Source organism: Pleurodeles waltl, chromosome 5 (assembly GCF_031143425.1).
Source record: "Pleurodeles waltl isolate 20211129_DDA chromosome 5, aPleWal1.hap1.20221129, whole genome shotgun sequence".
NCBI lineage: Eukaryota > Metazoa > Chordata > Amphibia > Caudata > Salamandridae > Pleurodeles > Pleurodeles waltl.
The window spans coordinates 79,639,458-79,657,827 of NC_090444.1; the positions used below are offsets into that span (position 1 = coordinate 79,639,458).

The 18,370-nt window shown below is 45.1% G+C and overlaps 1 protein-coding gene across 1 annotated transcript in view; it reads right to left on the reverse strand.

Moving 5' to 3' along the window:
• The window catches only part of TMEM214 (transmembrane protein 214), a 279,147-nt gene that overhangs the window by 221,666 nt on the left and 39,111 nt on the right, over window positions 1-18,370 (reverse strand). Inside the window, exons 4-5 of the mRNA XM_069233624.1 lie at window positions 12,764-12,898; window positions 181-263 (exon numbers count right to left, since the gene is read on the reverse strand). Coding sequence (XP_069089725.1) covers window positions 181-263; window positions 12,764-12,898 — 218 coding nt within the window. The remainder of the gene's footprint in view (window positions 1-180; window positions 264-12,763; window positions 12,899-18,370) is intronic.

The window sequence follows — 18,370 nt, forward strand, 5'->3', positions numbered from 1 at the left end:
ATTCTCAAGTCTTTAAAACCTTTACTCTACGAGGGAGTGCCACATAGATTCAATGTCTTTTCTTGTATTTTTATCCCAGTGAAATCATGTTTCTGATCAACAGCAAGATGTAGGTTTGTGAACTAGTAGCACACAATCCAGAAAAACAGTGCAAAGTCTGATGTTAAGAAGTTTGCTCACCTTGCCCAAATTCATTGTTGCAATCTTTGGTTTGTCCAGCAATACTGCCTGTATGCATATTCTGTAACCATGTAAAGAGTCCCCTGAAAATAATAGAAACATATTTATTGCACTCAATATCAACAGACAGAATCTTTGCTCAAAACACAAACATTCAGAGATAAAGTCATATCTTAGGCACTATATTTTGTAGTTTTATATACCACCAGACAATATGTAGGCTTATAGTAACCATCCTCCAGTTATCTCTCCATCTAGTTCATTTTGACCACGCACTACACTGAGGTACCACAACACCGTCCGAATTCACTGCAGTGTCTAATCCTTCCACTGCGCCATAAAATTAATTCTTATCAGTTAACCAGCTCTGGAATACTAACGGCACTCCATCCACTATTTGCGATCAATAGCAAAGTGTGACAAGCAGGAATAGGAAACAGATAGGGGAAGATGGGAGGAAATCTCGAAGAAGAAGATTTTCAATGACTTGTCGCTAATCCTACAATCACCCACTAGGTGAGATTATTGACAATAATGTTCAGTCTTTAAGTATTTTCCTCGATGATGCCAGGAAGTTTCAGTTTGTGTGCCTCCTGCGTTTCAATATTGCCCAAGCACTAAGTGGTGAAGAAGCTCACATCATGAAAAAATTTATTTGGCAATACAGTGAGTACACAATTACCTACATAACAAGTGTTTCATTTAAATTACATCAAAAATGTGCCAAATTAATATGGGATATTCTATAGCTCTATTAATAGCACACAAAACAGACATTCTCACATACCTTTAGTGAGACATACTAATCAGCCCACATTTCTGTGACGGAGTGAGGCTTACTACAAAACATCCAGCCATCTCCTGGTTGGAAACAGCATGTCCTTTATTGCCTTGACCAAAGGAAACAAAACCGGCCCACTGCCAATCCACCTCCACCCCAGCTACACCACCTGCACCAACGCCCAGCACATCTTGGGCTCAGTGAGAGAACATGTGCCCATGTACCACTTTTTCTTCTTTAGTATACCTTTGTAGCGGATCCTATTTAGGTTTTATGGGAATCAGGAGTTTGCTTACTCTTCTGGCGTGCAGGCCTGTGCCCCGTCACCTAATGACTTTTTAACCTACTTAGCCTGCTCTGTTTTAGTGCATTTATTTATTTCTTCCAAGATGGGTACGTTTATAGTTATGAAGAGGTGTTGATTTCACGTTATGAGTGCCAGTCTGTGAAGACGTCACCATCAGTGTCAAAGACAAGTGATATACGTAGGTATTCACATCATGTCCCTTTCCCACTTACGTGTGACAGGAACATAATGTACTTTTGGAGGGAATTGTTTGTATAATTGCCACCCCAAGCATGCATCTTTATCTATTGTTTGGGAATATACCTGCATCAGGGGTCCTACTAGATCTATATAGCTACATCTCATGCAAAGAAGGTTATCGAAGGGGTTCCTACCAGATGCCATCAACGCTATCTATGCTACAAGTCGCCTTGATGCAGACCCAGCCTTCGTATCCTCAAGGAGTCGGATCAAAATACCTCATTCCAAGGTAACAAGGGTAAAGGGGGGGGGGGTCTCATGGGCACAGTACTGGCAGATTAGGTTTATCACACCTAACTCTCTTTAGGTTAGAGATTAGATTCTCCATGCTATGGTTTTAGGGATATTTCACATGCCATGTTATTTTCAATATGGCAAGGGTCTTTGTATTTTACGACTCATCTTTACTATGCTGCTTCTTGCACGGTTCATTATCCTAATCACTGTAGCTCATGCATTTTCATGATTACAGTCTTGTTAATAAAATCCATTAGAAACTTTACTGCATCTCCTTCATTGCCTGTGTGTGGATGAGACTTATTGCTCATGTGAGAAAAGGGTAATCTCCGTTTAACCACAACTCTCCTGAGATGTTGCACTCGAGTCCATGCGTAAAGGCTGACACAAATCACCTTTTTCTGTTTGAGTTTTTGGTGAGGTACTGCTTGTGAGCCGGGAGGGATGGGCTGACAGTTGAGACTTGTTGGACGATTGGCTTAGCTGCCTACAAAAAGAAGTGCTGTCATTCCCTAAACCAGAAGTCTTACCTAGAGCAAAAGTCCAACTACGACACCTTAAGTGATGGGATGGCATCTAGAGAACTAGAAATTTCTGCTCAAGTCCATGAACAGGATTCTCTCCCTTTCTCAGTGGAAAAGGTGCACTGTGTCCTTTGGCATCTTTGGTGGGAGCTAAAGGAAATATCACTTGTTCCTAATTGTCCATCACTGGTAAACTGCAAGAATTAATATAAAACGAACTAGTATGAGTGCAGGATGTTTATAAATTCAGAGAGTACATCAATGACATTGGGCTTTTCTTGTAATGATCACCAATACTCACTTATGTATACTGTGGGTACTCCGGGGTCGGGCTACCAAGCTCAGAAAAGGGTGGCCTTTATGAAAAATGTGGTCAGAGAAGACCAGTTCTGCACCAACACCTCCCATATGAATGGATGGCAAGCTGAGGTAGCTGTGGATACCATCACTAGCAAAGGCAGTGAGGAGCAATGAGATAAAAAAATTTCTTGTACTGCAAGAACCTGGAGATCACATGTGGGAGCAGCAGAGTTGGTGGAAAGGCAGAAAAAAAACAAGGGATTCATCTTGCAGCGTGGCTCTAGAATACTGTGGGATAGTCTTGTAATTTTCTAGTTTCATTCTCTGGTAAACAACTCTATATTTGGAACGCTCCAAATATAATAGAAAGAACCTCATCATTTAGAACTCAACTGCAGCGCTTATTCACTTTCCAGTTCTTAAGGACTGGGAAATGGACTACTGTAATGCCAATGTTCCTAGCAAACAGCTGGTGCAAATTTATTGAATTTTGCTCAAGAGCACTCCAAATTTATGCCTTCTTCAGATAACAGATGGTTGTTGCTGTAGCGTCTGCTTCAAAGAAAATAGTCTAAAGTATCCAATGCTGACAGGATGTCTTTTGTATCAGCCATCAAAACGCTCAACACTAATATGCTGATATAGTGTAGCTATTCTTTGGGAGGGAATTTCATTTGAGTAGGTTGGTTAACTATGTGGTGTACCCAACCCTCCCTCCAAGGACTAATCCGTAACTACTGTCTGATTTGAGGGGGGTTACTCAAAAGAAGAAATTTCCAACACATTCTTGCTTCTGCACTACCATGGGAGAGACTGGACTACAAGGTTGGACAATATATTTGATTTCAATGACCTAGCCATCTGAAAGATTGGCAGAAAACAACAACACTTCTGCTGGGTATTTAATAGCTTTTCCTCCAAATGAAACCTTCATGTGTTTGTTGGGTCCCGGATGTCTCCAAAGTATTGGCTTTTCTGTACTAGTGAAAAGACTATTTCTGATTGCTGAAATGCTGTCAAGAAGGGCTAAGCATAAGAGTCCATCCTTCGCCCCTTTCTTAGAGGCTCCGGGGAAAGGGTGACCCATTCCAGACGTCACACACCGTCCCAGTAGTAAAACGGAAGTGAAAGAGGGTGTCTTCTGGAAAGCAATGCCCAGCAGCACAAAAAGGAGGAAAAAGCAAAAGGCACAAAAACTCCAAACTCCTTAATCTTTAAAGTGGAACAGTTCTTGTAAAGTTGAAGTTTTGGGTCTGGTAAGACCAGCACTGGAGCAGACCTAGAGTAAGACTAGAACTGGAGCACGGCTGGTCTGGGACAGAGGTGTATTGTATGCAAAACAATACATATGTTCCAACATGTGTTTCACTGGGGCCGGTATTCCATGAGCTTTTTCAGCCCAAAAAAAAAACAAAAAAATGAAAAACAGCAGCACCTGGGTAAATCTGCTCTAACAAGTGGGATAAATCGGCCTCAACACTGCTGTTTATGGCAGGAATGAACCAGTCTCTGCAACATTTAAATAAGGGTTGTGTTTAGCCTAGTTGCAGTGATAGAGGGATTCTCCACTTTGTACTTTATTTGCTAACTAAAAAACGATACCATCACAATCTCTGGTGGTGGGACATAATGGAAAGCATAAAAGAACAATGTACTTACTGCAGCCTTCGAAAAATCATAAAAATGTTACTAGACCTGCAGGTCGAGTAGCTTGAATAATCTACTCGACCCGGAGACGGGTCTCAAATAGTGTGATCCTAGGCAAATATTGTATTTTACAGTCACTTTTCTTTATTCTCACATAGGAGTGCACCTTGCAGTTTGTGAGTTCAGCATTTCTGCTGTAAAAAAAATCCTCTTTTGTTTGATTAAATACACTAAGGTGGTCATTCTGACCCTGGCGGTCTTTGACCGCCAGGGCGGAGGACCGCGGGAGCACCGCCGACAGGCCGGCGGTGCTCCAATGGGGATTCCGACCGCGGCGGTAAAGCCGCGGTCGGACCGGCACCACTGGCGGGGTCCCGCCAGTGTACCGCCGCCCCATAGAATCCTCTGTGGCGGCGCAGCTTGCTGCACCGCCGCGGGGATTCCGACCCCCCCTACCGCCATCCAGATCCCGGCGGTCGGACCGCCGGGATCCGGATGGCGGTAGGGGGGGGTCGCGGGGCCCCTGGGGGCCCCTGCAGTGCCCATGCCACTGGCATGGGCATTGCAGGGGCCCCCGTAAGAGGGCCCCTACATGTATTTCACTGTCTGCTGCGCAGACAGTGAAATACGCGACGGGTGCAACTGCACCCGTCGCACAGCTTCCACTCCGCCGGCTCGATTCCGAGCCGGCTTCATCGTGGAAGCCTCTTTCCCGCTGGGCTGGCGGGCGGTCTGAAGGCGACCGCCCGCCAGCCCAGCGGGAAAGTCAGAATTACCGCCGCGGTCTTTCGACCGCGGAACGGTAATCCAACGGCTGGACTTTGGCGGGCGGCCTCCGCCGCCCGCCAAGGTCAGAATGAGGGCCTAAATATTTGCTCCACGTATCATAAATCTAGCACACGTATCGGGTACACATGATCCATGCATGACTTGCCTCTTAGTTTACTAATACCATCAGGGCAGGAGTGTTTCTCAGTTTATGTTTAAACACTCACTTTAAAATCCTGGAACTCTGCAGTCACAAGGAAAAGTACTTTTGATATCGGTCTCTGAACACACAGCAAATGTGACAATAGGATTTAAAGGCATCTTAATTGCTAATTCAGTTTTTGACTGAACAGAACACCTCTTTCTTTGTCCGCTTGCCGGAAAGGTTGAGTAGAATCTAAAAATAGCTAGATTTCATAAAATAAAACTCAGCATAGTGAATGGTCGACTAGATTATTCGAGTCCTGATTACCTATGGTAATGCTCTTTCTGGTAGAGACTAACTCTGTTTCCTCACCTGTCGAAAATTCTCCAGGCATCAGATTGGATTCAGACACGTTTTTTCAGTAGTACCTCTGCACCCCGGTAGATGTTGCTGTGTTGCTCCACACGGATTCTATTACGGAAATGATGTGCGGAGTCTACATAGGTACCTCCCCAGCACGCTAACATCAGTTGCTTTAGAAGATGTCCGTACTCCCAGACACAATGGCAAATTGGTTGATACCGGATTCCTAAATGCGGGATCTTATGGATAAATAGAATTCATATCACAGTACAGACAGGATCGGAGGGTCTGTGAAGAATTTGCATTTAGAGTCTCTACCAGAAAGAGTGTTACCAAAGTTAAGTAACTTGTTCTTCTGATAGAGACATCTAACTAGATCAGTCCTCTAGGACCACCGGAGCAAAATGCCCCTCTCAGTGAGCCTGGCTAGCCAGACACTAGTACCTTGTGAATATATGGAGTGACACTCATATAGCTGCATGGTAGAGGTCTAGGACAGGAAATCTGTTTGGCAACACGTTGGTAGCAGCTGGTGGAATTAGCCTGCAGTCCCATTTGGAGGCTGCTTCTTGGCCAGTGCGGAGCAGATCTTAATGCACAGCCCAAAGGAGTAGGTGCCCAGACATCTCTAGTCTGCTTCAGTGCTACCTTGACCTTGCCTTGACCTCCTAACGCGTGTTGGTGTCTGTGCCCTGTCGTTTTTCCTGTTGGCTGATCGTTCTATTCCCGACTCAGTAACTACCCTTTCTTTCTTTGTGCCTTCTGTACTGTCTGCCCTGGGACAATGCCATAAACGCTTCCTGGAACTGCACCGCCGACATACTCCACCAGCTCAACCCTGGACGCCACCACAAACTCAGCTGTTGAGCTGCACCCTCAGTCTACAGTGGGACCCTTTCCCTGCTTGCATTGACACTTAACATGCGTCCACACACTGGCTCCAATGCACACACACACACTCAGAACATAAGACCCGCACTCACACAGCACCACACACCCATCCTGCACAACAACACTCAGTCGGCAAGCACTCCACCGAGATTTAGGACCTTATCGACACCAACGCACCGAGCTCCTCTTCCTCACCAAAATCTGGCTCTACCCAACACTGGAGTCAGGCATCGCCACAGCGATCCCAAATGGATACAAAATCCTGCACCAGGAACAAAACTATAAACCAGGAGGAGGACTTGCCATCACCCAAAGAAACACCACCAAGTGCACCTCTTACAGTGATCCAGAAGCCACTTTTATAGAACACATGCACTTCAAGTTTCAGACATAGAAAGATCTCTATTAAATGCAACCTCGCCTATCGGACCTTACACCCACATCACCATCCTCCTCATCGACTCCCACCGCACCCCTTGCTATGGGCACCAAAGACCTCATAATCCTAGGCAATGTCAACTTTCATCTCGACGATCCCACAGACACCCTGGACTTCATCTTGTCCTCCAGCGATATGGTTAAGGCAGCTACATCACTCCACTGACATGGAAGGGCCACTCCATTGTTCACTTCTACTTAACAGGACCACCTATCACCCCTAAAGAGTCTATATACAGCCCAAGCAGCTGCTGGAAGAAAGTTACAGAAATGGAATGGCCCAACGCCTTCCAACTAAACTAACCAGACCCCACCAATGACCTCATCAACAACACAAACCACTTCAACAACTGGATCATAACCTGCCCCAATACACTGGAAACACCAAACCTAGGAGATCCAACAAAAAAGGCAGCTGGAACAATGCTGACCTCAGAGTCCAGGAGTGTTTGCAAACAAGGAAATGGAGAACCACCCAAAGAAACCACTGCAAGAAACTCCTACAAGCCCGCACTTAGACACTATCAACATCAAGTGAATGAGACCAAGAAAGAAGCCCTGACCCTGAGAATCTAATCTAGCTTCAACAACAGCGAGGAACTTTTCGCCATTGTCGAGTAATTCACCAACCCAACACCTGCAACCAATACCATCACCGCTACTCAAGAACTGTGCCACAAACTCTCCGACTTCTTCCACAAAAAAAATCACCAAGATCTATAGCAACTTCAAACACTAGCCACTCTCCAAGCTTTCTAGCCTCCTAACCTCATCAACCAAAATAACAGCATGGAACCCTCTATCCATCGAGGACACTGCAGCAATAGAAGTCAGTCTACTCAGGGGTGCCCACAGACACTTGCCCCCACCATATCTACAACCTGGGAAGAGCTACGATCAGTGCTGCACTCACTTTCATCATCAACACCTCCCTCAAGACAGCCACCTTCCCAGCTACCTGGAAATATGCCAAAGTCAACATCCTAAAAAAATTATCAGCCAACCCAGAAGTATTGAGCAACTACTGACCCAACTCGCTGCTCCCCTTACCAGACAAAGTTATTGAGAAGACGATCAACAGACAAATCTTTGGCCACCTAGAACAGATAGCTTCCTTCCCCTCCAAAAGAGGAAAATGCCTCAGGCTCACACTGTTCACATCAAAACCCAAGTACCTCATCTACAGAGTGCCACAGGGCTCATCACTCAGCCCCAAACTATTCAACATGTACAGGACTCCTCTGGTTAACATCTAAGAGCTCTTTTTCCCCCTCTCACACGACACCCTCGCCACCAAGTCACATTTCAGAAATGCATGACCAACATGGCCAATTAGATGAAAGAAAACTGCCTCAAGTTAACACTGACAAAACTGAGGTGCTGGGCTTTGGGAATAAGCGCTCACCTTGGGACTGTACCTGGTCGAAATCCAAACTCTGAACCACACCCACTCAAACCCACCACACTAGAAACCTAGGACTCATCCTGGACACCAACTTCAATAGTGAAGTCTCAAGGTCAACGCTGTCACCTTCTCATGCTTCCACATACCTCAATCACCAGCTTCACTTCCACAAACCAACCAGACAACTTTTCTCAGCTTCACTTACACACACACACCCCCTTTCCCCCAACCCACAAAAACAGAGCAGGAGGTCAATAGTACTACCAAGCCATAAACTCCTGGCACAACCTCCTCCAACATTCCAGGGACTCATTTCTGGAATTCCGCAAGAATCTTAAGACCTTGCTTTTCAATTAGTCTTCTCGCTGGACAATCGGTACTGCATGTACTCTGGCCCAGCCTCACCACATGCTTTTTCTCACCTACTCAGCGACTGCATACCTTCAAGGATGACAAGCAGCGCTCTACAAATCCAGCTCTTAAATTCACCTCACATTACACCTAGTGGAAGATGGTCGTCTTCTGCATGGCTTTGTGGGGTTCGCTGGAGCAAAAAAATGGCAAAGAGCTAATCAGCACCCAGCGTTCTCTGGAATAGTCAATGTAAAAGCTCAGCACTCCTTTTAGGGTTCATACAACGGACTCTTGCCTCTTCCTTAGAGGTTTAAAGTAGATTTGACCGATGTGGAATGGCGTCACAACTTTTGGAAGGAAGAATCCTCGAGTTTGCAGAACCAGTGTGTCTGGGAAGAAGCAGGTGTACGGTAGGATAACACAGAGCTTGAAGTTCAGTTACCCACCATACAGATGTTATGGCGACAAGGAACACTGTCCTGAGGGCGAGAAGATGCAGGGGACAGCTATGAACTGGCTCAAAGGGAGAGAACATCAAGTATGTGAGCACCAAGTTGAAGTTCCAGTGTGGCATAAGAAAGGGAAACAAGAGGACAACTAGATTTGATGCCTGTTTTGAAAGGTTTACAACAACAGGTGATATGAATAGTGAGGGCTAGACTGGCAAACGTAAAAAGGCTGAAAGGTACTCCTTAGCTGTGCCTTAAACTAAGCTTTGCCAGGCAAGGGAAAAAACGAATAACCTGCCTGAAGAGGGTCTATCTGCCACGTGCCACACCAAGCCACAAGTTCGGCCCAACAACAGGCATATAAAGCTTTTGTGTAGGGATGCCTACCTGCCAAGATGACATCACCATATTCGGAGAAAGGTCTTCTACTGTCGCTGCTTAATCTCCAAGCACGGCAGTTGTGACTGCGAAGGCCTGAGTGAAGAACCCTGCCCGGTTGCTGCAATAGGAGGTCCTCCTGGAAAGGTAGCCTGATTGGAGGCCAGCTGCTTATGCCCAGGAGCTCTGAATACCATACTCCCTATTCCCAATCTGGAGCCAGAACGATTTAGGCCTGGTCGATTCTCATCTTCTTCAGAATTTGAGGTTGACAGAGGGCATCGGTAGGATGGTATTTAGGCAGAATGTGTCTACCACTGAGAGACGCCTTGGAAACTCAAACACACACCGAAATGGTGACACAGCAGGGTTTCGCCGGTGCTGAACTGATCGAGCCAAGGGTCTCCCTATTCATGGAAGAGATCCTGTGCCACATCCAGGTGCAAATGTCTTCTGTGATCCACTAGGCGTCGACAGCTAAGTGTGCCCTCCCTGGCATTTAAGGAGCCAACCAGGTGGTTTGCCACCAGGAAAATTCCTTGATGGTCCAAGTCATTTCCAGAGGCCCAGGCTCTACTGGCACAGGGTCCGTGATCTCACCCGACCCCTGTTTGTTGCAGTACCACATGGAGGTGTTGTCTGTAAGCACCTGTACCAGCCTCCCTTTGATTGACTGAAAGCTTTCATCGCCAAGTGGATGGTCCTCTGCTCAAAAGGTTATGGCGCCAGGACTCTGCCAAAGATCAGAGGCTTCAACCCAGGAGTGACACATCTGTCACCACTGTTAGGTCTGGGTGCGGCAAAGAGAGGGGTCTGCCGCTGACCCGAGCGGGGTCCAGTAGCCACCACTACAGATCTTTTGCACTCACATCCGAAATCTGAAAGTTGGAAAGGTACCTTGATTTAGGGCCCACTGAGACTTCAGATCCCACTGCAGAGTCCACCTATGCCACCTGGTATGTTTGACTAGCAAGATGCAGGAGGCCATCAATCCCAGTAGCCTCAGCACTGACCTCACGGAAATCCAGGACAGAAGATGAACAATCTGGATCATTACTTGAATTTTTGGACTCTCCTTTCCTAGGATGTAATGCTATCTATATTTAACCACCGATTCCATCTTGACCACTGACTCAATTTTGTGCTTAGCTTCAAATGCCATCACATCAGTGGCGCAGGTATTTTTCCACGCACAGCTTGTTAACGTGTTTTCACTTTTCTCACCAGGAAAGGGCGCACAATATGGGGATGCAACATTGATAGGAGTGTACAAGGAGGAGAACTTTTATAGCAGGTAAGGGTACAGCTCAGTCTTATACCTTACCTTGCGATCTGGCCAATCTCTTTGCTTGTTTTTCAACACTGACTCAGTACAGCCAGCACTTGAATTTCACAACTTACTCAAAGGAAGGGGGGTTACTAGAACCATCCTCTTAAGTTTGTTTAAAGTATATAAGGAGGGGAATCTTGGCGCAGAGGCAGAAGTAATTCATTTCTGAGGGTGGGCACATTGCTCAGGAAATTCAGAGTCCCAGTGGGGAAATTCCTCCCGACTCAGCTGTCCCGGGTTCCACAGCTTGACGTTTGTACAGACATGGATGATGTTGGATTCAATCCCCATGGTGATGCATTTTTAATTTTAAATGATCTAGCCTTACTGTGTGCATGCATAAATATATATATTTACTGCATACATATTCATTGTTGATATACTGCATTTTCTCTGATTATTATCTAACTGCTGTGATTATTTTAGTAGTACGTGTTTCGCTGCATTCAAATTAAATGTTCACGTTAATATATTTGTATACCCATATCTGAACCCTGTGAAGTGCCTTAATAAATTCATTACCCAGACTAAATAGTGCTGCATTCTTTAGTCTTGTTCCCTTAGTTTGACACAAAGCAGAACATGGGGAAAGGAACAAAACAAAACCATGTCCAGAATGGCTCAGATGAAAGGTGTCACTTTTGCACAGTCAAAGACTTGAGTAGCCCTCTTACAGAAAGCAAAATACACCCAGTGCTTAATTTGTTGAAAAATAAATGTTGGTGCTCAAAACTTTGCTCAGAAGCCCACGGCCAGCAACAGCACACATAATAAGTCTGCATAGTCTGAAATTAACCTTGTGCCGCTTTAACTGATTCCAGGCACTCCCTACTCCTTTATCTCTCTTGCAGGTTCCTGCTTTGTACCTTTATGACATTTCTTCCACCTTTCTCCTTCTTGCTCTGTTCTGTTTGTCCTCTCTTGTTCTTGAATGTTGGATGAAGAACAATAAATGGCAACTCCAAAGAATTAATGCCAATGAGTCCAACCACCCACAAAAATGAACATAGGGGCCCTCACGAGCAACCACCAGCTCAGATTAAGCACTAAATACACCCCTACATCAAACAAAATGTAAACAATCAGTGCATCCATGTGCAAAAATTAAAAGCTCAAGTCAGTTTTATCATATGTATGAAATGACAACAAAAGATTCTCCTGGTTTTCCTATCCATGTCCAACATGACTGCCTGCGGTGCTTTAGGTGCCTCAATTCCGCTAAAATGTAATTTCATCACACTGACAGACATGGAATCCCAAATGAAGCAGGAGGATTGAGATTTTGGGGTACTCTACTACCAAGGATTCATGATCAACAGAACTGGAGTGCTTGACCTACCCCTGTTTGGGCGACAGCCTAGAAAATTGTCATGTGAAGCACCACAGGCTTTTGGACTAGTACTCCCATTTGCTGTATTATATAAATGCTTCCTTTGCTAAGTTCTATTAAATGTTAAATTCTTTAACTTTGCAGACTGTAGTCAACAGATGCAAAACTTGTTCCCTTCATCTACTGATTAACACAGGAACCTAACCTCTTGCCTTTGCCAACCGATAAGATCCTGTAAAAATGGAAATGTTGGTAGTAACAGAGGCACTCTTACCCAAATCTTTTCCTTCAGGAAGTTATCTAACACTAAACGTCAAAATATTACATCAGTGACAATAGCTTATGTTCAACAAAAACATTTAGGCAAAATGACTGTCTTTATACAACACAATGACACAAGACTCTGCTCCGTCTACATTTTCCAAAAGTCACAAACTCCATCCCCAGTCCAAATCTAAAAGACTGGATAAGAAATAAAATAATACAATGTATAAAGTAGGAATTGGTTTCAAATTGATCTTCCAATAACCAAAGCGGGTAAAGATCACAAATATTAAAGTATGAATAATTATTTTACAAATTGCACTCTAACAGGGATAACAAAAATCATAGGCATTTATTGGTTATAACAAGATGCTAGCACGCACAATTTCAGTATTTACATCCCTTGAGATTTAATCAGATTTATGTTCTTACCACAGGGTTTGTCCAGTTCTTGCAGCATTGTGAAAATGCAGTGATCAAGAAAGAGCTCCAAAGCATCCAAGCTCTTTGCCAGCAGAGACCTGATTATTGACTTCAACTCCTTGCTTGCAAGACAGTAGGGATAATCTGGGGACAAATAGAGAGATATAAACATTTGTTTCTGTCCAGCTAGCTCTGTAGATATAATTAGCTGCTAGTTACAAAAACAACAACTTCAGTTTCCTTAACAACACTGTGCAGTTTTCACTCTTGGGCATTTGAAATACAACACACCGACTTTCAACACAACAGGAAAGTTAATTTACTTTACAATAATACAAAACAGATATTTACGAAGTCACAATGAAGATTTAAAATGTATAATTAACTCACACATTGCAGCAGCCCCAAGACAGATGTTATAGGAAAGTGATAATTGCCACACTAATTTGTCCCGCTTTCCAGGATTCAGGCGAAGGGCTGGGTGGTGAGGAGAGCGCAGAGGATATTCACAGTTTATCCACAGCTTGCTACATTTTACTAAGTACTGGCAAAGCCAAGCTCATTATTCTGTGGGGTGAAAACTCTTTATCAAGAGTTATAGAAGCACACTAAGCTGCTACCCTTAGAACGCACAACAGCAGTGCAATATTCCCTCACACACAGAACATGTGCAATAATAGAAGTGCAAGATTTATATGCATATACAAGCGCCTACAGCAAAGTAGGGTTACTCACAATTAGAAAAATCACAACACAGGCCGAAGAAATACATGCTTAAATTACACACATGGACAGGACATGGCAGGACAGAAGTCTCTCCAATAATTCAGACCAGAGGAAGTGAAATTAAGAAATCTGAAGTCAAAACTACTGCAAACCATTATTTTGATTCTCCCAAATAAAGAATCTGAAACATCATCCTGTTGGCTTCTAGCATTTCCACTGCCAAAGCAACTTCTTTTTAGAAAGCACACCTCAATTGTATAAAGGGATGCCCGATCACCATCCATATTAAAGGATGAAGCAGGGGGTTATGACCCTGGTTCTCACCAGACTGCCAGGGTCATGGTGGCGGTCGGACCGCCACGGTTGTGGAGGTCAGCCCGCCACATTATGACTGAGGCGGAGCCGCCACGGTCCCACTGCCTACACTGCCAGTCTGCAGCCTGGCGGTCCTGGCGGTTGTAATCCGCAAGGGAAGCACTGCAGGCAGCTCTGCCCTGGGAATTACGAGTCCCCATCCGCCAGCCTGTCCATGGCAGTGAAAGGCTGGTGGACTCCGGGGGGCCCCCGGGACTGCTCATGCACTTGGCATGGGTAGTGCTGAAGCCCCCATGCACAGCCCCATCGCGCACTTGACTGTCTGAATTACGGGCAGTGGAATGCGCGGCGGGTGCTGCTGCACCCGCTGAACCCCAACATTGCAGCCAGCTCCATTAGGAGCCGGCTGCAATGTTAAGGCCCTGTTACCCGCTGGGCTGGTGGGCGTAAACACCGTTTCCGCCCAGCTGGGAATCCATAATGGTGCCGGCAGCGTTCAGGCGGCCTGATGGCAGTATAGGCCATAGTGAACTGTATAGTATATACAGTGTTAAGTTTCAGTAGTGATAAACCAGGTAAGACATTGGTGACGTCCATTACTGGGTAATGCAACACACACAAACACACTCACAAAAATAGAGGACTGGTATCACAGTGTATGATGTATGAAAAGAGGAGGACTATGTTCACGCTATCTTAAAGAATGGGGATTCATGAAAACAGGACTTTAATCATCCAGGGATCTGGTTACCTTCAATCCAAAAATTGTATGGTACACCCTAGGCCGCCTTTTAAGATCGGCTGGACGTCTGAACGTGCTAGTTCCCCGCAGCAAGAAAACTATATGGGGTGATGGTGCCTTTATTGTAGAGGCGCCCAACGTTTGGAATGGACTCCCAGAATACATAAGGAGGCCTGATGCTCCTATTCCTTTTTCTCAAGCAACTCAAAACTTGGCTTTTCTTCCAGTAGTTCCCCACTGTTACCCCTGGATTCTGTTTCTGCTCACTCTGCTCTTACCGCTGTTCAGCGTTTCGATGCCTAAGGCCGGAATGCACTCTATAAATACAATACATCTACAAATACATAGAAATTTTATAAGCATCTGGCTGAAAGGGCAACATCAGCCACCTCAGTCAAAGTAAACTGCATTTAGCTGCCACTGCTCTAGCTTCACAAAAGGAGGGGTAGATTGTGAAGACTCAGATGCAAGACCTTGCCCTGTTGGTAGTACTCCTGAAGAGTAATCCTGATCGAAGGAAAAGTGCTCAGGAGCACAGGCTTCCATAGTCTACTGGTGCAGTGCAGAGCCATAAGACTGACTTGTGGCCAGTCCCTCAAGCATCTTCCTCCCATTTTTTGTTACAGTGCCTTGGAGACTACTCAAGTGCACATAACTGTTGACAAAGAGCGTTCAATGATGACAAATATGTTTAGTGAGGGGGGGACCACACTGCTCGAAAATGACCTGCACCACCCTCAGAGTGCAGAAGACATTTTTGGTCTGCACAACAATACTTGCTCAGTTTTTCTGTCCTGCTATTTAGAGACCCAACAAAGTGGTTGGCGACCAGAAGATGTTCTGCTGGTTTGGATCCCTCCATACACAGAGCCCTTTTAACAGAGGATCCAGTAGTCCACTCCATACTGCTTGTTACAGGATCACATGGCAGTAGTGTTGTCTGTAAAGATCTGCGCTAGCCTCCCTTTGATGGGCTGCAGAAGGCCTTCAGGGACAGACGACTCACCCAGAACTCTAAGTCCGATACAGGATTGAGACCAGAAGTCTCCAAACTTAGCAGAGATAAGTCTGTCAACACTGTGAACTTTGTGTCGGGGAAAGAAAAGTGTCCTGCCAAGTCACGTTGGCGTCTGTCAGCAACCACAGCAAATTCTGCACCGCAAGCTTTGAGATCTGAAACGAGTCTGAGAGGTATCCCTGATGCTGAGCCAAGTGGGACACAAGGTACCATGCAGGGCCCTCATTTGCCACTTGGCATTCGGGATGAGAAGGATATTCATGGCATTGAGACCAAGCCTTGGAGGCAACCTAACCGAGAATATGGTGGGAGTACACTAATCCTGGGGTGGTCTATGACTGACTGCCATCATCCTGCCTTTAGCGGTTATTAAGTATGGAAACAAGTGCTCTCCTGGCCTCCACCATCACTTTTGCCAACACTCAAGGGGTCGAACTAAAGCTAAAGGGGAACACAAGAAATCTAAAGTGTTTATAGTCCACCTTCAACCACAGATAAGTCTGCAGGACAGGTATATGTAGACAGGCGACCTGCAAGCCCAAGAATGCCAGCCACTCTCATAGGTCTACAGCGGAGAGGATTTGAGCCAGAATAAGCATTTTGAATTTGTCTTTCAGTAGGCAAAGGTCCAAATTAGGCCCGAGGTCTCAGTTCTTCCAAACAAAAAGGTTTGTGGCTGATGGTACTCCTGGGCAACAAAAGTCAGACTTCCTGCATCAGGATTGAGTTGTAATCCTTCACAAGTCACTCCAGTGCGGTGGAAGTTGGGGTGTGGAGGAGATGAATGGCACAACACCTGTCCAATGCATCTCCAGAAGGGGGGTGGATGTCAGGGAGGGGTGAATTGTTGCATTCGGCCTCCTAACAGCCAGGCAGGAGTCAGAGAAAAAAAAAAAGCAAACTGGAAGCTGCTACAGTAGGGGAGGAAGAATTGAAAGACTGCTGTCCCTGCTGCTTTGAGCACTGTCTGCTGGTGCCACAGCCGCTGTCTCGACAGGACTGGGTTGGGTGTTGCTGTACAAGTCAGGATGGCTGGCTTTGCCTGTATGATAGCCCACTGGAACAGCCTCTGAATTTTCTGTTTTGATGGGGAAATTCTTTAGCTGGAGTCAACAGCCCCCACAGGTCATACTGTGGTGAGACTTTCCTTGAATCATTCTAGCACCAAACAAGCCTTTTATCTAAACAGCATAGAACCATCAATGGATATGTCAATTAGGTTTACTTTACCATCTCCAGAAAATCCAGCTGAGTGCATCCAGGCATGCCTCTTGAGTACAACACTGCTAATACCTCTGCTAATGAAGTGCATACTGTCCAGGCCAGCTCAGAACACATACTTCTCTGCATCTTGCCCATCATATATTGCTTGGTCAGGTGAGGCTCTGATGTCCCCATGTACGGGCGAGAAGATGTCACTGGCCAGGTCTTGTCACTGGCTAGGTCTTATAATATGTATGGTAGCACCTCTAATGGCAAACTGCATTAGTGGATCCAAAGATTAGACTACCCTAAAAGAAAAAAAACATTTTGTCGGCGAAAGATTCAGTTCTTTTCGACTCTATCAGGAGGTTTGGTTGGAAAGGATTTCGAATTAACCTTGCTTGTAGTTTCTCAAATAATCAGGATGTCCACAGCTGGGTGCCTTGGGAGGGATGATCAGTCTGTACTGCCTAGCTGCAGGTCAACTGACTGCCGGGCATGAGTATGGCATAGACCTGTAGCCAAATGGTTGAAGAATCTCAGTCAATACGTACGTTGTTGTCACTGCGGTGGGCAGCTAATGGTTCAGCTGCCCTTCGAACCACCACTATAAACAAAGTGCTCCTGCACAGATGGTAACTCTAGCTTTATTTCAGATGTGTCTAGCCCAAAGGCATTTTATAAGTTTACATGCACTGAATCTTCAGTGTAATGACTTGCGAGGAACATCTGCCCTTCCTCATCATCAGTCTTGAAGATCATATGGTGTTCTTGACTGAGTCTAAATAAAAATCAAAAACAGGGTGAATTCCTCTACTGCTACCAGTGTAGGGGCAAAGATATTGGGTTGGAACCTGGCTGTAAAACCACCAGTTGTGCTTTGTAATTTCATGGCATGGATCAATATGACATCTGTTTGGGTCAGAGATCGGCACTTGAATGAATAAACTAATTCATGTGTAATTTATTGTACAGATAATAAAATCCAATACAATTACAACAGAAAAAAAGAAGAACAATCAGAGATACATTTACAATTGAAAAATAAATTCATACTAAAAACTCCATAATTTAAACGCACATACCATAATAAACGTTCCTGCGTAAGAGTATAAAACCATTGATGGGAATAAAAATTAAGTCAGACCATCTTAGCCCAGGTCCCCACATGATACATAATAAACAAAGGGGCTCACAGTACGCTAGCCCTAAAGTGCTTTAGTGCGTTGAATACCAGTGAGGGTCGGACCCTAGATGCAACGTTAAAGCTCAACAACCTAACAAATTACAAACCAATGAGGCAAGAGCAGGGGAAAATTCCAATCATACATATCCACTGCTCACAGTGCCTCTAAATTTGGTTTGGGCGATTTTAATACATTTTGTCAATAACACATTCAGCATTAAATTCTCTGGATCCAGGGACTTAATAATGGCCTGTCAGCAGGAGTGAATTCCCAGTTCATTCCATTTACTCTGAAGCAGAGATCTACGTTCCTTAAGTAGAGCTGGACACAAACAGACCACATGTTCAATAGTTTCATCCGCATTACCACAACCTCTTCACATCACACCCTCCCCGGAAGTTAACCGCCATAGCGGTAGATGTTTC